Source organism: Poecile atricapillus, chromosome 6 (genome assembly GCF_030490865.1).
Source record: "Poecile atricapillus isolate bPoeAtr1 chromosome 6, bPoeAtr1.hap1, whole genome shotgun sequence".
Classification (NCBI taxonomy): domain Eukaryota; kingdom Metazoa; phylum Chordata; class Aves; order Passeriformes; family Paridae; genus Poecile; species Poecile atricapillus.
This window is the reverse complement of record NC_081254.1, coordinates 30,214,247-30,236,377: the sequence shown is the minus strand read 5'-3', so window position 1 is coordinate 30,236,377 and position 22,131 is coordinate 30,214,247. Positions and strand designations below refer to the sequence as shown.

The 22,131-nt window shown below is 38.1% G+C and overlaps 1 protein-coding gene across 2 annotated transcripts; it reads right to left on the bottom strand.

Moving 5' to 3' along the window:
- Nucleotides 1-299: 299 nt before the first annotated feature.
- CASP7 (caspase 7) lies at nt 300-21,714 on the bottom strand. 2 transcript variants are annotated; one of them, XM_058841962.1, is made up of 7 exons: nt 21,658-21,714; nt 20,360-20,472; nt 5,455-5,603; nt 4,468-4,596; nt 3,846-4,021; nt 2,371-2,509; nt 300-1,853 (listed from the first exon to the last, which is right to left on the bottom strand). In XM_058841962.1, the coding sequence occupies exons 2-7, from the start codon at nt 20,470-20,472 to the stop codon at nt 1,630-1,632; spliced, it is 930 nt and encodes a 309-aa protein (XP_058697945.1). In that variant the 5' UTR covers nt 21,658-21,714; the 3' UTR covers nt 300-1,629. The 2 variants fall into 2 exon arrangements, with proteins under 2 accessions (XP_058697945.1, XP_058697944.1); XM_058841961.1 differs by lacking the exon at nt 21,658-21,714 and adding an exon at nt 21,264-21,311.
- Nucleotides 21,715-22,131: the final 417 nt, after the last annotated feature.

The following is a 22,131-nucleotide window of genomic DNA, read 5'->3' as shown; positions in this document are numbered from 1 at the left end:
TACTGCATAAAGGGCAAGATTAAGCACTGCTAGAACACGATGTTTCCAATAAAATACTTCCATTAACTTTGGTTTACTCCAGGAGAGGACGTGGCCTGTCCAACCCAAGTCACCCAATGCCAAATTACTTTTATAATCCACTTTTCCACTGACACTGTAAACGTCCTCCTGAAAAGATGCCAGAGACCACCTGCACTCCTTAAACAGAAAGGGACTGGGATATATCTTGGTTGGTTTTTACCAGATCAAGTCATAAACATGCAGATAAACAAAGGAAATTTTAAAAAAAAAGGTCTTTATTGATATCATGCTCAATATATCCATAAAGCACCATTTATTTACTTCAAGCAACTGTAAATCTGACATGAAAAAAATATATATATCTCACTATGTCACAGTATTTGTAAGAAAATAAACCTAAAAATTTGGTAACTTGGCTTTAATACCATGCACTTATTTTCTCAGAAGATTGCAAGGAGAGTACATTAACTGGGAAAAGTGTGAACAACTAATTCTTTATCAGTTTAACCAAATCATTAAACTTACTTTTTTGACCTAGCTACCAATTAAAGTGAATATAAAAAGTAGAAATATAAACATCACCAACATAACTCTAAAACACAAAATCAAGACCGTACAGTAACTAAGAAGGCACTTCTGGTTTCTGATTCAAGTAAGCATTTCCAGTTTTGGCAAAACTCCTCACAACTACAAGTTAAATCTAAACATCCATTGTTACTGGAACACATAATTCTACCTTTTCAACATTAAATTTTAATGTTTTATAATAAAGCCTTGTCATTTTCTTATGGTTCAAAAGTTCTGAATCAAGCAGACATTTTTATTTCTGCAAGCAGAAGAACAGCAATACCACCATTTCAGATTGTTCTCTCAGTCAACTGTCATTTGTAAGGCAAAATATCTTTACAATGGCACTTTAATATGGTATCATTCAAGTAAAATTTGCCAATTCTTTACAAAGATTTTAATTGTCATTGTTTGATTTATTACATTTCTGTAGTTTTCAGGTAAATAATCTAAAGTATTAATTTTTATACATTCATCTTATGCTAGAATGATGCCTAAGTAAACTGACTTCCCGATTGAGCACAGAGCAACCATTAGCCTTCATTAATAATGTTCATTAAAAGGAAATTAATATATTAGACTAAGAAACACCCTTTTAAATAGCTACAAACTGTTTTATTACTGGACATACCCATAATATGATGGTCTTTGGAAATTTCCAAGGAGGTTGTGGTTCCATGAGATAGCAGTGAATGAGAAGCAGTCTCAAGATTTTTGTTTTATTCTTAATTTCAATCTGCTTTCTGGGAAAAAACTTTATGGGTCAGGTAGCTGACTCCTAACATCTTCAGCAGCCATAAATCATGACAGTCACACTAAAGGAAACCAAGATACAATAATTAATAGTAACTGTCAGGCTGGCCCACAGCTTCTTTAAAGTATTGCATATTGTCCATCCATCAGTTACCCCATCTTATACAACATAACAATCTAGTTTTATTACATTTCTGTTATTAAAAATGTGTTACTCCTGTTTACAAACACATCTCCACCCAAAACTATACCCTGATCTTTCACCCTGGGCTGCATTAAAATGCACTTTCAGAAGTAAAGTTCCTTAGTGAGCATGGAGACCACGCAGGGAATCTGCTTCTTCTCACTGAAGCGGGGATCGTCAGACTGGGACTCAAAATTCGTGGCCACCACGTAGTTGACCCGAGTGAGGATCTGCATGATCTCAAGCTGCTTTCCATGCTCATTTAGCACAGAGCACAAGGACTGCACAAACCAGGAGCCTCTTCCAGGATTTCTCCAGGAGTAATAACCTGACAGGAAAGACAAGGAAGAAAATACATGGAGTTACATTTGCTTTTTTGTGTGGAATATTCTGGGAAAAGATTAACAATGCACAGACAGAAAGCTGAACTCTTAACAGTTGTGCCACATATCCTATTTCATTAGGGTTGAGGATAATGTATGTTAACTCTCCAAACCTCACACTGCTTAAGTACCATTCTACATTTTGGCATTTGGGAATCTGCAAGAAGTAAGATTACACAGGTTTTCTTTCTGAGAGTAAGTTTTGTACTGTAACTATTCCTGCCCTCATCACACATTCAATACACAAGGACATGGAAGGGCAGGATTCCCAGAAAATAGTACTGCTTTTGCCATCTGTAATCTCCCTTTTCCTCTTACAGCCCGTGATGAAGGGGTGGATACCCAATGCAGACTGGCCTTTGTGTTTTGTCCATCAGTGTATCATCAGTGAGGGTCCATCTCCAGTCCAGTCCCTATGGATTTTTCAGCCTTCTACCCCCATCCTGACCCTCTTTCCCTTACCTGGCACTGTGGAATAAGCAAACAGAAAATCTGCTTCTACTGGGATTTTGTATCTCGGGTTGGCATCTGTCTCCAGGGTGTCATTGGCAGGTCCAGAGTCAGTCTGTATACCTTCATCAAATTCAGAGCCTCTGCAGGCCTGAAAGCAGAGAATGTTTCCAATAAGCAGAAACAAAGCATTGTAACAACTAAACAGTTATTGTCCATCAAAATTTTTTAATGGCTTTGGTTCTAAGCAGTACTTTGCATGTATTAAAAGCAGAGATTCACTTCTGGGGGATATCTAACTGTTCAGTGATAAAGTTACTAGCTTGCCCTTTTAAAAATATACATCCTGTAAGCAGAGGGAGGCAAAGGCGTTGAGGCTGTGCATCTCAGTTGTTTGTCACTGTTGGTTTATTGTAACCAAGATTAATTTTACCAGTCTAAAGTCATTATCAACACTCAATTATTACATAACACCGTGTGCAGTGTGACTTCTGGACAATTTCTTGACAGTGGACTCCACAGGTGGAGACTCTACAGTGTGGACAACCCGTTCTAATGTTTGAACCCCCATTACAAGTATATTGCATTTTTGATATTTTTCCATTTATCTCTTTGAGTCTTAATTTTCCCTTAATCATGGGTTTAGCTAAAGGGCACACTGGGGCAATGGTCCAGGTGGGTAATTTTCAGCTCTTGATCAGGAGCTTTGACTGACAGCTCTTGCAAAAGAACAAGTCTGACTGGCTTATATAACAGGGATGGCTCTCTTTATTAAGATAATTTCAAAGTCTATAAAGTAACCATTCCAGAAGTGTAATTAGAAGAAACATCACTTTAGTACTATGAAAAGTCTAAAACCGTTTTCACTTTGAGGAGGAGGATTAATTGAAGGAATAGCCTAGGGAAAACCACATCTGCTGCAACTCTTACATATAAATAATACTATGTATTATGTAAAAAAGAGAATTCAGACCCATGATATTTCAGTTAATGCTGTTTGAAACAGTTGTTTTTAAAAGTTTAACTAATATACAATTAATTACATGCTAATTTAAAAATGCAATATAAAGTAGGCTACTGAGGAAAATAAAAATGTTTCTTTTAGCAGTTATTTGTAGAGACAGCCTTAATTCAAAGAGACCTGGACAGTATTATTCCTATTGAAAAACATGTACTGTCCTTAGCTCTGTCTGCACAAAGGTGAGTTTATCTTTCTGCTTTGAGGTTCATACATTACCAAGAGAAACCTTGTCGAAAATTACAATGATAATATTCTTTACACCTGTGAAACTCATATATAAATTATCTTTTAAAAACAAACAATAATTTTACCCATAGACAACTTCTCTCAACACATTTTTTTTTTCATAAAACCCCCAGCAACACTCAGTAAGTCAAGCTACAGGGTTTTTCTAGGGCAGACAACCAACAGAGCGTGTTCTCCCTGCTTCAGCAGTAGGATACTGTATTTACCTTAGAGTTATTACCTGAATGAAAAACAGTTTGGGTTTGCCTATAAGGCTTTTACACTTGTCTCCTCTGAACAGGGCAGTCAGACTCTTGATAGCCATGGGTCCATCTGTGCCATAGATGAGCCCTTCTTCCCCGTGGCTTAGGAGGATACAGGCAAAGCAGGCAGCATCACTGTGGTTCTCCTCGGCAGCTACATTTTAAATGGAAATTCTATTTAGCAAACACATTTTTCTGAGGCTAAATACACACTGGGCTATACTGTCAGGCATAAGAAGGAGTGGATCATCTTTTACAATGTCATGATGAGTACCTTGAGTTCATGGATGCACCCTCCACTTGACTCTGAGTTCAGCCCACTGGAATCAATGGGCTAAACTCCTTATCTAATATGACAAGGCTCTTCACCAAACACACAGCACAAGTGCTTCACAAGAACACTGTGCACTTCTGAACTAGTGTTGGGGCATGAGGTGGGGAATTAAGCCCAGTCCATTCAGAAAATAAATCCTTCCATACAGAAAATTGTGTGTGGGGCCTAAGCAATCTGCTCCACTTTAACCTGCTGTGAGCAGGGAGCAGATTCAGTGACTTCCAAAGGTCTGTTCCCCTTCCCTCTAAATTACTCTGAATTTTTACCTTGCTTCAGTAGTTTTTCCATATCATCACGGCTTCGGTCATTGTATGTAAAAACATCAAACCCTAAGTTTTTAAAACTCTTAGCAAGATCTCCAGCATCTTTGTCGGTGCCATTGCGTGTGCCCATTCCTGCCAGAAAACAAGAAACATGGTTGACTGCAAGTTACACAACTCAAAATGATCCACGTGTTCAAAGGCAAATGTTTAAAATTGATAAACTGAAACAATGTCTCAATGACATGTTTTTTAAACAATCCTCTAGCAGCATGGAGAACAAATTGTGAGATTTTAAAAATAATGCTACGTTCAGTGTTAACACATATCTTATCCTGAAAAATGCTGGCATGCCCCCAGCACCTTGCAACACAGGACCTCTAAGGATGATCCATCTCCTTTTGGTTGTGTAGTACAACACAGGCACAAAGCACCCCATGGAAAACCTGTTGAAAAGTGTCTCTATTATACCCAGTGAAAAGAACTGATACAGAATCTTTGGGGAAAACAACTTACTGCGTTTGCCAAGTGTACAGGAAAAATCCTACAAACCTGATTATAACACAAGTATTTGTCTACCTGGAAACCACATGTGGTCTGAAAAGTTAAATGCAGGAGTGAGCAGAACACACCTACAGCTATTAGCTTTTGTAGATCATAGCTGTAGCTCAGGGACAGAGAATTTATAACATGGATTGCAGATGCCAAAGTTCAAATTTTAACAACATAGTTTTAAACTCTGGAAAAAAGGTTTAGTTTGAAGTTGGTACAGCCAGGAGACATGGTGTTTGAGACATATACTGGAAAGATGTTGAAAAGAGCCACTCTTAACACAAGTGTTAGAGAACAGGAAAAGTTTTAGGAACAACTATTTATCAAAAAAATAGAAACATTCATTAAAAATCCGTGTCCTAAAAACAGAACACTTATTGATTAAAGAAAGTATAAAAATTCTATGGTCTGTAATGAGTATCATCAAGGAAAGAACATTACCTGTTTTGTCTTCAAAATTCTTGTTGTTTATAATAATGCATTTGCCAACTTTCTTGTAATCCATGTTATACTGGAATGTGGGTGTAACAATTCGGTATTGATTACTGAGAGAGGGCTTTGGCTGCTCTTCTTCTCCATTCTTCTTTTTTCTAGGTGATCCAAATGAAATTATTGTTAGTGACCAGTCACATGCATGGCCTATTTACTGTAATTCAAACCATTCATGCAGCCCTGCCCAGTGTTTCTCTTTCTCTAATATTTATTTCTTTTTTCATTTACATTTCGGATCAAGGCATAAAGATCTTGTGATTTCCATGAAGTGATTATTGTGTGCAGATGGATTCTGACAAGGTGAAGTAACTCTGGAGTGAACTGCAGCCAACAGCAGGACACACAGATCCTGACCCAGAGATAAAACAAATGTCCTGCATGAAATGAGGCTGGCAGTAACCTTCTGCAAACTGTTTCTGGACATATTTTACTTCTACTATAAGTAATTAATGTAAGAACAGACAATTTTCCCTTAATAGCTATTCCAGAGCCATGGAGATATGCAGTTAACTGTGTGATGAGATTTGTTTACTGAATCACCATCATCCCTAAATTTTGTGCAGATAAAGCCTAAGCAGCAGGTAGTTTCTACCGAAAAAAGTTATAGATGGGAACAAGTCATGTGTTAATTTGGTCTGCCAAACAGCACTCTGAACCTATGCAAGCACATTTCAATGTAGTCATTGATACCTCAACTTCACATCAAATACAACCTAAGAAAAAACAAATCAAACTACTATAATAATTATGTTATGTTTATATTAATAAATCTTCTCTGGTTATATGACTGTGTACTGATCTTTTTGCTGTGTTCAGGAGTCTTACATTGGATTAGAAAGAGATGCCAAGGGATAGCACAGACATTACTCACAGATTTAATCTAAATAAAGTGTTAACACCTAATCAATTACAGTCAGCATGCACACCTGATGTAGAAGCATGAGGAGCTCAGCAGTACTTGCTTTTAGAGGCAGACTTTTTGGTCCAAGCAGGTGGCTTCAGGTGTGGTTAAGATTTCCTCAAGCAGAACTGAAGCCAGTAAGAGCCTATAAGGAGTCTGATTCAACCTCAGAATCACAAGCAAGCTTTGGAGTCAGCCCACTTAAAAACAATGCTCAGGAAAGGGCAGAAGAAGTTATTGGCACCTGTCTCATTTGTTCCAGCATCCAGCTTCCAATTATTATTTATTGCTGATGTCTGAGAGGAAAACATAAATGACTTTCACAGCACAAATAACTGTATAATACAGTTTGGTTTTAACAAAATTAATTTTTCCTATAATCTCAATTAATTTAAGTACTTTCACTATTCTCATTCTGACACTGTTCTAAAGAATTATTAATTTATTTGCTTCAATAATAACCTGTAGACATGAGGTTCCTGTGAATTGATTAAATGTTTAGGTAACCTATTTTCTTACCTGCCTAATGTAACAACGGTTTTCTTTTAGCTTTAAGTGTCCTCTTTTTTATTACTAAGGGGCAAGACTAACTGGAATCTATAATAAACCTTCTTTAAATGATTCATCGTATAAATGCTACTGCAATTCAGTTTCAAAACAGCTTCGTCTTATCTTTGAGTGCTGTCACGTTCTACTATCAAGGGCCAAATTAAATAGTTGCACATGATAGGCTTTCATTATACTCTTCTTACATGTGACCATCTTAATATCATGTCCTCTTTTAGACTTCCCTTAGAGACTAAAAAACAAGATATTGAACTGTATCTACTTGAGGATTATGTGTAGAAATATAGGGTTTTTTTTTCCTGGCAAATTGCAACTATGGATATTCTCCTTGCGTATGCTTCTTGAGGGCTCTGAAAGCAATAATTAAATATGCTTTGCCTCAAGAAAAAATCTTAACCAATTCTTAACTAATTCTTTTAAAGAATTAGTCAGAGCTGTATGATGCTGATACTACATTTGACTTTCAAAAAGATCTTGGATTCTTTTTTTAACCTAAAATTCCCCCTGCTCCTTCATCACCAGACAGTTCTTTGTCAAAGAGAGAAGAAGAAATTTCAGAACAACAAATAACCACTCAGGCCCATGAAGAGGCTTTTCCTCAGCCCACAGATTCCAGTTTCTACAGATTTATCTGGCTTCAGTGATTTCCTGAAAAACTTGTTCAGACAACAGTGGCTGTTACACACACTAGGATATTTTCAAGGATATTGTGCACACATTTCTGTTTATGTCCAACCCATGAACAGCTGTCAACACTCAGGGATGGGTGCATTTGAGCAGTATCATGCTTGCACTGTCTGCCCTTCTAAAATGCTGGAAGTGACCTAACTCTAGGCCAGGAATCAGGCAGCCACATTACCCCACAAAAAGCCAGACTGGAAATAGCAGCAAGGGTTAAGTGGCACAGCAATGTGGCCACAAAACTTCTCTGAAACCACTCCCAAGTTCAACAGTTTGCACTCATTCATGCAGAAATACTCGTGAGTTTAAGGGATGTAATTCCTGCTGCTGGAATTCTCAAAAGCAGCCAGAAGCTCTGTGCCAGTCCATGGCAAATGCCACAGACAAGCCTTGGCAGCACATTTCCCCATTCCTTTACAGAGGACACTATGGTTTTATTCTAATGATTCCTCCCAAGCTGAACAGGTTAATGAGATACTAAAAAACCACAACATGGTTACACCTATCACTTCTTTACTGGCATACAATAAAAAGTTCCAGAAATCTTTTGGCATTAGTCCAAACTGAATGAATAAGGGAGCAAAGGCTTGGATTATACTTAGCCTGGACCTGCAAGTCCAGACAAATTCTTTTTTGAAGATTCTGGTTCCTGTGCCAACAGAGCACAATATGGGAACTGCCTGACCGGACTACACTCACAGTATAATGTCCAGCTTTTCAGATTCAACAAGCTAAATCAGACTTTGTAATTATAACTAATAAAGTTATAAATAAGCAATAATCAGGCCTTAAGGGAAATCTCCTGTCAGTGATAGGCTGGCTTATGAAAGCTTAAATCTTTTTTTCTGAACTTTGAACTGCACACCTGCTAATATAAATGTTGACTGCTGTTCTTACTAAGGTTTCTAGTTGCTGTATTTTCCAAAAGGGTTTCCACAGATTAGTTATATGCTTTATAAAATATTTTAAACTATGTGCCCTCTGCTTAATTTCTTTCTGCCTCTCTGATATCTAGTGTCTTTAATTTCCTTCTTTTGGGATTCAAACTTGCCTGGACTAAACAGAAAGTTGAATTTCATGACTGTTTATTCATTCTTCAGGTCTCAATTACAGCTGTGCCATTATTCCTCACTCCATTAGTGGTCACTGATCCTTCCCTAACACAGAAATATTCTCCCCATTATTGCTGTCATGTATTTCATGTTCTCTTCCTTTGGTCAAAAGTTCAGCAAAACTGAAACTCCACTCTGACACTCTTATATAGCTTGCACATTTTCACCCTCACTGTGTCTCTAAATCCAGGCCTTAGGCTTGCCAAGAGCGTATTTGGGAATGTAACTTCATCTAGTCTAGCCATAATTTCATCCAGTCATCCAGTACTGACTGAGTGTAGACTCAGTCAGCATCAATCCTGGGAAAATCATTATTATCAACTTCTCACTTTTCAAATGTAAAACTAAAGTTATCTATTCTGTTTATCATTTTGTTACTGAACTTTTAAATAGTAGTAGTAAAGCGTTTTATCAGCATGAGTGGCTAAAATTCTGTCAAAGTCAATGGAGATACCTCACTTGCATGAGGAGTAGACTTGATCTTCTAAAGAACTGCTACCCATCACAAGAAACCCTCTTTTCTCTTATACTTGGAATAAATTATTGTTTCAATATGGTTCAAGATTTCAACGACAACATTTAACTATACCTAAAGATTATTTAGAGAAAATAAAGCAGTGTCTCTTAGCAGCTGTGATTTTCTCTCCTTTGACTTCCTTTCTACTGGCACCTTCCTCAATTCCTGCTGCTACCATGTATTAGTGTGACATACCAACAGATTAAGAATCCATGTGCAGGACAAAGGCTTCCTTGAGCATTGTCTTTATTCACCTAATATTCATCTACTTATCTGCCTGGCTCTTCTTTTCCAGGGAGAGTTGTTCAAAATAAACTCTGAAAATGATATTATAGAGGGATATCTGGGTTTTTAAAAAAGCTATAGTTCCCTTCCCTCCCAGGAAAATCAGGGCCTTTTGTTGCTGAAAAATGTAAGCAGATAAAGAAAATTCTATAATTCTGTACTATTTAATTTAAAGGAGCTGACATTCAGAGTTGCATAGGAAAGGCCACACTGATTCCATTTGTTTTTATTTGAAGTAAAGCCACAAACAGAGAAAACTATGTCTTACACTGCTCTATGAAGTTCAGTAAACTTCACCTTTCCTTGATAAGGAACATCTCAAAACATTAGGACAGTTTTACTCTGGCTTCCTTCTTTTATACAATGTGCAATATAATTTTTGAATAACTGATAACATGTTTCTGTTAAGAAGAAAACTTGCCCTTAAAAACATGGTGTCTTCACAAAACACATCACTTCAGGATTCCTTCTGGAGTCCAAATGCTTTTTTGGCATTGGTGAATAGTTTTATTCTAGTTTTTGTCACATTCTCTTTCTGTTGGATCTAGGCAAGACTACTGCAGGGGACAGTAAAATATTCTCAGGTACTCCATCAACACCCACCAGAACTGTCATACACTTAAGTGTTGTGAGATGCAAGCTGTCTTAAATTGCAATGCTCTTTAATCTATTAGAAACAAATGAGATGTTTCCCTTAGGACTTTGACATTTGGGGACCTCTTTACAGGCTTCATTTGAATAAGTTTCCCATCATGTTACAATACTGTGGAGTGTGTGGGACAATGCATTAGTTCTAAGGCCTCTAAAGAAACTTTAGTGATTTATTTTTATGCAGTTTGTGTGGCTCTGTGCTGCTTTTGCTGTGTAAAAACCCCCACTCCTTCCACTGTTGCATGCACAGTATAAATTACATTTGTGACTACTGCTCATCACAAATGCTGTTTGCTCTCCTGGGGAAAAATCCTGGACTGGACTTATTTATTTAGAAAGATAGTGAAAGGATAGACAGAAAATGATGAAAATGCAAATAGGATTGTGTTTGAATTCACAAGGCATCACTAAGCTATGTGTACTAAAACTGAGTGTGCTGGAGTTAAGTTCAGAGTTATTAATAAAAAAAACAACTGAACGGGAAACAGAATTTATAAATTAGCTAAACAAGGTTCAGTATTTTGTTCTATGTTTCTATCTTTGCCTCAATAATTAGTGGTCTGATGTGGGCTCCATAATTCATATGTCTGAAGCTTTCTGATGATCATGCATTAAGATCTTGTACTTCTACATAAACCTTCTCCTCAAACTAGCAGCTTTAATAGCTTTATCCAGTCTGAATTCACTGTATTTAATACACCTCTAATTACACTCTCCCTACTTTGATTTTTTTTTTTTAATCTTGAACCCTGTTTGCAATATCAAGCAAAAGACACTTGTTAAACCTGACCAGAGCTTTTAGATCTTAAATTCTCTAAGCCAGACTCTTTGTTCTTTGTCAGATCTGTTTTGCTAAAGTCACACAGATTTAGAACTGCATGCAAATAACAGATTATCCTGTTGCCTTTTTTCATTAACATTGCATCAGGTTGGCAGAACAGCAATATTTCTGGACAAGAATGTGTCACCACCAAAATGTCTTTTATAAAAATGAATATGCCTTTACTGTTAAAAATCAGAAAGCATAAATTATATGGGATAAAGACTAAACCACAAGGTCTAGACCAGTTACTAAAACTGTATTACAATGCATTTGAAAGTGCATACTCAGGCTTTCAAATTATGTGCCTGTAGAGAAACTGAAAAAAAAAAAAAAGCTTAATAGTTGAAACAGAAGTCTCCTGAGGAAAATGGGGCAATACTAACTGTATAGGAGGAAGTTCAAGTAAGCATTGCATGCCTCCAATTTCCCTATTAGCAAACATTAACAAAGGCCTGCTGACTCTGACAGATGAGAGCCAACAAAATCACCAGTCCTTAGAAGGTTTGTTTAAAATATATTCCAGATAGATGTAAAAAGAAAACTGAAAAAAAAAAAATCTAATATTGAAGTTAGGACATTTTCCTAAACAAGTGGTCCTACAAAACTGCACGTAGAAGTTCCCCAAAAAGCATTTAAACATTATTTCACCTACATTGCTTACAATGGCCCACAGATGTCTTACACAAAATGCATGAAAACTGACAGTTGCAATTTAGAATAGCAAACATAAACAACACAATACCACCCACACATTCACACACACACACACAGTGTTCCTAGATTTCTGTTCCCTGACAGGATCTTGTTTCATCTGTTAAAGAAATTCAAAATTTCAGTGAAACATGCTAAACTGATAATACTGGAGTCTGAAGTTCGTATTTATTGATGATATATAAAGTCTGTGCTGTCCTTGCCTATTTATATATTGCTTTGCTGAAATGTCTAAACCTTGATTAGAGTTATTAATAAATAAAAAAGTCATTTTTGGGAATGGGTGGAAAAAAGGGAGATGGCCATTATGCTTCCTGGAACACCACAGTCCCCGATGAACACACTCCACTTTCCTCCTGGGAGCAACAGGATTGCTCAGGCAATAAAACAATGTAAATAATTGTAATTAATAATTGTAAGTGTTCTTAAGAACAGGGCCATAGGAATTAATTAGCCTTCAGTTTCTTTTTGAACTGCCAATTAGTTCATGACTTCTTAAGGGCATCTTTGGAATCAGAATGTCAGCTGACTAAACAGAGACAGTTTGAAAGCCAACAGAGGCAAAGCCTTTTCCTTGAGTGAACCTGAAGTTAGGAACCTGCTTGGACAACAGCTCTTGTTCATTTGGGAACTCACGTCACAGGCCCCTCAAATGATTGTAAACACAGTAATTTTGAACAGAAAATATTGCTGTAGCAGTATCAAAAGAAAGGAGTTAGGTAAACAATGAAATTATTTTCTTGAACTTATCAAGATAATACTAGAGTTGGGAAGGACTTAAGCTATCATTAAAAAAATTCTTTCCAAGATTGGACTGAGTTCATTCATCCAAAAATCCAATATTATATGACAAACGTACTTCTGTTCTTGATATGACATATGTAACAGCACTGTAACAGATTTCACAGAAAATATGCAAAATAAACCACTTCAATTTATTTAAAGAAATCCTGGCATTTCCCTAAATTTCCTAATATCATACCCAAGAGTACAACACAGAAGAAAATCTATTTATTAAGACCATATGCTAGCTATGCTTTTCCCAATTAACTTGATGAAAGGTATTAAACAAACCAAAATGAGTTGTGCTTCTGCTGTTGAATAACTTCAGGAAAGTAACTGTAAATCTTGGTCTTAGTTTCTCCATTACAAAATGAAATCTAAACAAACTTATTCCATAAAGCAATTGCAGATCATGTGGCTCCTTTGAGGGGGAGGGTAGTGCAAAAACTGATGCCCCATGTTCTAACCAACGGAGCCAATCCCAGTGGCAATCCTGTGCCCTGTGCTCTGGGATGACCCTGCTCGGGCAGGGAGGTTGGACCAGATGACCCCTTGTGGTCCCTTCCAACCTGACCCACTCTGGAATTCTGTCCAGTAAAGCAGAGAATAATTTTAGAATTTGTATTTTGTACATCTGTGCAATGTTTATGTCTAGAGTGTGTGGGTTAGCTTACTGACAGGTGCCTCCTGGAAAGAAAATGCATGAAACAAAGCCATTCTTACTGTAAAGCTACTGTTTACAGTCTTACTGTAAACCTCCACTGTGGGGGTTTACCGTGGATCTCAGCCCAGGAACAAATTCCTAACCTTGGTTACTGTGCATTAGCTTCCTTGAAGAGAGAACTGCTAGTGCCTGTGTAAGACTATTTAACATCAATTGAAACACTGAATACATTTTAAATTTCTCATAAGACATTTTTCAGACCCTAAGGTACTCTTGTAGCTTTTTTCCTCCATTCTAGTTTCAGAGCCATCCCCAACTGAGAGAGAGAATCTTCTCTAAAAACATGGAAAACAGAGAAACTCAGTCCAAGACAACTCACAGTATAATGGAAGAGTTGAGCTGTTTGAAAGAACAAGCCTCAGACTACAACTTCTGGCATACTTTGTAAATGTCTTTTGATCTTCTGATAGTTAATCTAAATATGCCTTCCTATCTTTTTAAGTATGTGTTAGTGATGGCTGTAACTAATTCAAATCAAAACCACAACTGCAATTTAACTTACTATATACAAATTAGACCAAATGCATTGGGACTAAGCCAACTGCATTCTGGACAAAAGGTTTCAGCAGACTAATATCAAATATTGTCCACATTTCACAGAAGTTAAAAAAAGACAAAATTAAAAAGAAAAGATACAGGTAGCAGTGCACTTAGTATTTTAGGGATCACTTAAAACCCACATGACAATTTTGTGGTGTGATGCCTGCAACACAGAGTTCTAAACTCAATCATCACTTTGTAATTAAGATTCAGCTTCCCAATTAGCTGCATGATATCTGCCATGCAGGCCTCACAATACTGTATGCAACATAATAGCCAAAAAACATCTGAAAGGTAAATTTTTACAAATAAAGAATTTTTATTGCTGAAAAGCTTTCTGCTGATTTCTAGAAAACCTGATCATCCATACCTTCCATGGGTGCTCTGGAAACTGAAATCTTACATGATCATACCCTAGGCAGTAAATAGGCAACTGATAATTATATGCAAAAAAAAAGATGAAGCTTCTTTTACCTTTCAGAGGTACTAAGAGAAATTAACAGGTACACATGGATTCCTTAGAAAATGACTCAAAATAAAGCAAGCCCTCCAAACAGTAATGCTCAGAGAACACTCTGGTAAGGATTAGCAATTGCAAAAAGCCAGTGGAGCTATGATTAGCTAAACTAAACTGTTTTAGGGTATAAACTCATGATTTTTCCAAACAGGGAGCAGAGAAGAAAGGAGGTGAATAACATTCTACAGTACCTTGGCTCATCATCAAATGGTACTCCACACTGCATCTGAAAACAGCTTCAGTTTGAACTCAGGAGCAGGTCTGATGTCTAGGAGCCCACCATGCTCGGGGTTACATTGCAGAGGGAAGCAGGATGCTGTGTGTGCTCAGGCCCCAGCACCCGCCTGTGTCAGCAGTGGGTCACGCTGGACTGTTCTGTGGGGCTATTCAAACCCGGAGCCATCACCCCGCCAGCTGAGGTCATGCAGCCCTGAGCCACCTTTGCTGACAAGCAGAAAACACGCTCCCATCACTCATTCTATCTCTGTTCCCATGTAAGAGTGCAGGAAAATAGATTTTGAGATGCAGGTGGGACAGCAGACCACTTTGTGATACGTCCCTCTTCCTTCTGGCAAAACCTGATCCACCATGACTACAATATTTACACAGTGAATGTTTCTAGCAAAATAATGCAAATTAACATGCATAGTTTACAAAATCTCTCTGTAATTTACCTAACAGAATTGTTTCCCTGCCATATTTACCTTTAAACAGTTTTAGTTTATTACAAATTTGGCTTAAATTTTTTTTTGATTGCTCTGAAAGCTTAAATGTCACATCACAAAATAAGTGTCCTCCAAATTCTGTATGCTACAGCCAAGAGTTTGTTGTAATGAAGGAAGTAAATTACTACACAAAAGAAATTAGGATACTTGACTGTGATTACTTCAGATACAGTTCCTGGATAACCCAGGGTTTGCTGTACTTCATGTTAAGAAGTATCTAAGGAGACTGGAAACAAATATTGACTGTGAATCAATAAGTTCTTGTAATATAGACTAGATACTATTTCAAGATACTTGGGCTTTTCCTATGAGGTACATCCAGTAAGTATCCAAGGGAAAGTACAAGCACTGACATGAGTTCCCACTCTTTGTTAAATACTCCTGCAGTGCTCTCCAGAAGTTGAGTTCCAGATCTAACAAAAATGGCTTTAACAAAACAACAACAACAAAAAAGCCCCCAAAACACATACTTACATAAACACACACACTCACACAAACAAAACCCCATCAAACCTTTCCAACCAAATCAAAAAAACCCAAAGAAAACAGACCAAAACCACCTCTGATTTAAAAAAGAGTAATACAAATTAAATATCCCTGTTGTTCCTTGTTACAATCTCTTAATTGTCTTTGCAGGAACTATTCCAGACTATAAATTACTTCTGAAATTTTATGTTTGGTGCTTTCAGGTGAACATAAACAACTAATATTTACCTTGTGCTAAGCAGAACAAACAAACTCTAAACAAAATTGAAATTATAGTGTGATAGATTTTGGAGCTGTGAAAGGAAAGATCACCACCCATTTACAGGACAAACTATGGGACACAGTGACTTCCTTAGAGACATTAAGGAAACATGAGGCTGAAACAGGAGGTCAGCTCAGATATCTGAGTTGCAGCCCAGAACATAACTTCAGATAATGATTCATCAGCTGTTATTTGTTTTAAAGTAGCCTTCTATTTTTAATCTGTCTAAGGATAAAGGAGATACTTTTCTTAGCAATACCTACTTCAAAAGATCTATAATATTCTGATGCTGAAAAATGTGTAACAGAATGGAAGGCTCTGGAAAACATATTTATCTGTATCACTATGAAGCTGTTCTTCATAGAAGTTCTGCTTGAAAAGCAGCTTCTTTTACTAATCAATATAAAAATAAGTTGTTTATAATCCCCAATAAGGCACTTATGAGCTGGGCTCGATCCTTGTGGACCCCAATTCAGAATGAATGGTACTGTGAAAAGTGGATGGAAAATAGATCCCCAAAAGACAGAAGAACCACAGAAAAGCTTAGCTGAAACAAAGACAACTTTCTACACCTGTCACAACTCCAGACCTGAGGTTCAGCTGAGGATGAATCTCAAAAATTAATATTTATTCTTTGAAGGACAAGGTTGTTTATGTTGAGAGATATGATTGTACTGAGACAAGGGTCATGAAGTTAAAATAGACAGCCTTTGGTAACATCTTCGCTTCCCCACTTGGATGTCCTGCAACCCAAATAAAAACTGTACACTTGAAAAGAAAAGGTGTATAGATCCATCAATCTTTTTCACCTAAGGACTAATTTACAAACATGGTAGATATCCTAACAATATAACTATCACAACCCTTGAACTACATAAGGCAAGATGTACACTGGCATTTCCAGGAAACTTTCAAATTACTCAAAAGTTTCAAACTCTAAAGTGGTGGGACTTGACAGAAATAAATATCTTACAGATATTTTGGATTTGCTATGCTAAACAGCTAAAAGATTCTTGGTGACTATGTGCCCCACAAAACCTCTCAAATTCCTCAGTGGGATTTTCTTACAATCCATTTCATGTGTCTGCTTTGAGAATCACACACTTTCACACTTTCATTTGTAACTAAGTATTTGTAAAGATTTTTAAATATTTAAATTGTGTTTTCTGTTTCCAGATGAGAAGGGGAATATTGACTGTAAAACAAGAAAGTAGAGCTAGAGCAGATAAAAGTAACCAGAAGACAAATGGTTCTATAAAATTAAATTAGGATAAAACTACTACTAATAACAAAACTCTTCTGCATTGTTTCTTCACTGAAGCCCACGAGCAGTCAGGATTTTTGACAGTGCAAATGCAAGTCTACCAAGCCTTGGGAATTTCTGGATGCAGCTTTTAAAAAAAAGCCCCAACTTTAACTGGCATTAAGAGAAATCTTAGCTCTACTTAAGACAGTGCAACTGCAGTTTTATTCCATTTCATGTAACATTAGCTTTCCTGGATGCTAACATGCATTTGCTGCTATCCATCTCCCTAATGGAGAACCCCAATAAAAAACAAAAGATACCAAATGAAGATATCGTATCATCCTGTGGAGAAGCAAGACTTTATTTAAAGCCTTGAAAGTGTAAAAGCAGCACACATAGCATAGTTAAAAAACCCCAAGCTTGTATGGGAAAAATTCTGCTAGTTAGATAAAACAATAAAACACACATTTGAAATCCTCAGATGAATCTTTCTTTAAACATGTTTTAAACTTCTTTTGGTGCGCCAGAATGCGCCTTGATTCTTGCCAAAATTTGTCCTGATATTTTTGCTTTCTGAAACATAACATTTTGCTCAACAGCCCGTGTTTTGTTCTTTTCGCGGCACACAAAATTAATACCCTCCTGCCATCTAGTGGCTAAAAAACAAAAACCCGGCGCCAAACACGGCTGGCAGATTTAATCCAAAACTTCTTCCAACTCTCTTCCCAACGGGACAGTTTTTCTCACCAACATTAGGTAAGTATTATCACTTTGCCAGAGAGAAGGAAATGTGTAGAAGATAATTCCCCTAAACTGTTGAGGTGTCAGAAGAATCTGCCCATCCTGGCTTGTTCTGAGCCTTGCGGGCTCCTTGGTAAAGCAGCCTCAGACTTCTCAGACAGAAATAAACTGTAGTGAGTAAGATTTTAATTTACTTCTAGTAAATAAACTGTAGTTAGTACGATTTTAATTTACTTCTAGTTACTGCTCTGACAAGGTAGATCTCCAGTCACAGCCAGAGAGTGACAAGCTGAAGCTGGGAAGCTACTGGAAACAGCTGGTCTTTCTGCAGAGCTTTGAATTTAGATTCTTACTGCGCTGTTCTCTCAAATTAAAATTAATGTGCTCATTTAACATCACAAGTTACTTGTTTTCCTATTGAGCTTGCATATGTTAAGCAATAGCACATGAAATTCAGTGAAGAATTTCATTGAGAATACTGCACAACTGGTAAAGACTGGGTTGATAAAAAAAAAAGGGACCATAAAACCTAGAGTAGTCACTCTAAAGTTTTCTAGATACCTTAGAATAATAGATGTATTATTTCATACTGCCAAAATGAAGCTTTAGCAATCAAGACAGAGAGCCACATTGGTTCAAGTAAAAGTAAATCTACCCTGGTACCTGGCACTGACTAGAAATGAGTCTGAAGTAAGCAAGCAAGAGAAAATGGATACAGAATGCATTTTTACAGAGACCTGACTTAGGAACATCTCCACCAAAGATGTAAGCATCTGGAATTTCCTTCCACACGTATATCTAGTCTCTTCTGAACTTACCTAAAATCTTCACATCTGCAAATCCTCTGGCTTTAGGTTCTATAGTGACATTATGCTCTGTGTTACAGTTACACCTTAACAATTGTTCTAAACCTACTGCGTGAACTTTTCATTGGGTATCTCCTACATCTCCTTGTGAGGTACAAAGAATGATCATTCTCTCTCCACTTTTTCCTTTATTACAATCATAGTTTTAGATCAGATCCCATCTTCCTTTATCCTCTCACATTACTCTCCTATCTTCCTTCTGGCCAAAGAGTTTTGGTTTCTGTAGGACAAAGATTTTGTCACCGTGCTTGGATTTTTAAGAACTTAATCGTCAAGCACCTCATTCTTCTTTAAGCAGCCCCTACTTTCTCCAAGAAACTGCTAGATTTCTCAAATGCAATTTTTTCTACAAAATCTAAGTTGGATTTTCTCAATTACCTCATGTTTAATCTGAGCAATTTTCCACTTCTGAAGAAAAATGTGGCAAATTGCATCTTCAAGGAGTTCCCAAAAGATGAATGCCACAAACTGATGACTAGCCAAATTATTTTAAAAATTTCTCATAGAAAAAAGTCATAAAAATGCTGATTATTGCCTTTTCTTTGGAAATTATTAACTTTGAGTTGCATAATTTAATAATAGTATTAGCATATCACCTCTTATAAAGAAGACCAAATATCAAAACACACATTTTATAAAGTTGAAAAGAAACCTTTGAAAAATACTTGACAAGATTTAGAAACAAATGTTACATTTGTCTATTTGTTAAAATTAATAATACACATGCACATCATGAAACATATTTGAGGAATGATAAAATGAGACAGGGAAAGTACAGTGATTTTCTTCACAGCACATCAAAAGTCTTCTAAGAATAAAGCATCTTCACTTCTCTCACAAATTTCTTACCCCTATTAAACTCATAGAATAAGCAGCAAAAAATAAAAGTATATTAGCCATGTACTCTCTGAATTATACTGCTCACTTTAATGTAAATTTCCAATAGTAAAAAAATCAAAACCACTCTGCAAATACATTAGACTTTGCATTAAATATCTCTTGGAAAATCTCACTAAATCCAATGTGAAGTAGCCATTTGCTGACATTCAGTAATATTTCTGGACTTTGCATGTTCAATTTTAATCTTTTGCATTTCCAATCACATTTATTCGGTGTTTTCAGGAGTACAGACGTGCAGTAAATAGTTCTTGCTTCCCACTGATTTAACGAAAGTAAGCTTATGCTTCAGTGAGACTACTGTGCTTTAAAATGAAAGGCTTTTAATGTGTTCTGTGAGGGGTTATATCTCTAGACTTGGTGAGGATTCTTTGTGCTACAACCTAGATGGCACATCCAGGCTTTAAAGTAACTTAGACACTCAGCAGGGATTCCAGTGATGCTGGAGATTAGCTGAGCTGAGCGCAGTAAAATAGATAATTAATGGCATATTCAATTCCCAGCTCCACCAAAGGCCAATGTTTAAGATGTGGGACTATAATTGATGCTAAATGAACTTGGTGGTCTCTTAGCTGCCAAATAAAATTTTATGGGTGATATTATAGGTTTCCTTATAGGGAGATACTCTAAAGAAATGCTTTAGGGTACAGGCCAGATACATTAAATTCATACGACATAAACCACCTTTCTATCCAGACCATCAATAGCATTGTGGACATGGCAAACTGAACACCAAATCAAGCCTTTTTATGTTTCTTTGATTAAAAGGGTACCATGGCAGCTGATACAACAAGAACAGGAGTATGAGTAGGAACTTACCTTCCAAAAAGTGAGAACCTGCTGCTTCTGTCTGGCCTTGCATCAACTACATCAGAGCCATCTTCATCACCTTCCTCTCCAGCAGGGAGATCACCACGCTGATCCTCCGACATCTACCAATAAAAGTACAAGAATGTAAGTGTCCCTCAGCGAGCACTGACATTTTAGAAATATTTCTGTGAACCAGGTTGTTTATGGTCTGGTTTATAGAAGACACATGTGAGGGGTTTAGTCAGTTTTATTGTATAATACTTCCTCGAGAAGGAGTGGCTACAGATTTCTGGTCCTGAGTTGCTGCGGCGTTGCACATGTTCAGCCATCTCTATTTTCTTGTGGCAGTTAATAAAAGGAACTCATCTAATACCACTCTCAAAAATGCAGATTACAGCAAAATTTAAAATAATTTTATGGTGAAAAATCACAGAATCATAGAATACAATCGTAAAATAGAATCGGAATATTCTGAGTTGTAAGGGACCCCCTGGGATCATCAAAGTCTAACACCTGGCTACACAGGGTAGTCCCAAGGATCCTGCCAAGTGCCCGAGTCCACTGTCCACATCACAGACGTAATTCCCACAAAGTTTTCTTTCTATGGTTTGGAAAGAAGTATATTGGGATGAAAACAAGGTGTTTTTATTTGCACGTACCCAGTCAAATGTGTGTAAGTCCTGTGTATTTTCCATGGGTGGTTATAATTTAATCACTAAGCAGTTGGGAAAGGACCAGAAGAAAGGACAGCACAAGGATCTGCACCAGCTCAGCAGAGAGAAGCTCGGAGCAGGACCTTCACTCAGGGTAGGATGCACTGAAACATCTGCTCTCTGCTTCCAGATTTTCATCAGGAAATTAGCTATCATTCCTGCCCCTTCCCCATAGTTAGGCAGATTAAATTTGCTTTTACCATCCATTTTCTGAGAAGGCCACGCGTTTTCATCGAAAACCACCCCGGACACCAGGCAGCAGCAGCCACCAGGCCACCAGGGCTCCACGGCTGCACCACCTCACCCCGGAGAGCAGGGCGCTGCCAGAGCTGTGGGAGCTGCCCAGAGTTGAGAGCTGCCCAGAGTTGGGAGCTGCCCAGAGTTAAGAGCAGCTCGCAAAGCCGGGTCTAGGCTCGGCTTTGAGAAGCCCAGAGCACAGCGCAGGCAGAGCGCGCAGGCCGCGGGCGGGAGCTGCGAGGGAAGCGGGCCTAGGCTCAGCAGGAGTGCAGAGGGAGGAGAGCGGGGCAGGGGCCGGGCAGCGGGCCCGGGGGAGCCGGGGGGCAGGGGAAGGCCTGCGGAGGGCCTGGGACTTGCCTTGGTCCTGGGTCCGGCCGGGCGGGAGTGAAAGCGAAACTTAAAGCGAAACTTAAAGCGAAAGCAGCGGGCGGTGCCCCCGGGGCGGCACCGGGGCGGGGCGGGCTCCGCTGGCGTGTCCCCATCCCTGTCCCCTTCCCTGGTCCTTGTCCCCGTCCCTATCCCTGATCCCATCCCTGTCCCCGTTCCCATCCTGACCCCATCCCTGTCCCCGTCCCCCCGGCAGAAGGTCTCGGGCACAGCCCCCGGGCCCTCCTCGCTCCCCAGGCAATGACGGCCACATCACAGCGGAACCGAAATTACCACTTTTTAATAACTGTGCTCCGGCACACCCCCGCAAAAGAAGAGCCGAAAGTTTCATGGTGACACGAGATTGTCTAGATCTAAGGAAATTTTTCCCCTTATATAAACTTCAGTGGCATTTCCTTATCCTCCCAATTATTCTGCATGTTGCATCTCTGCTAATTACGACGT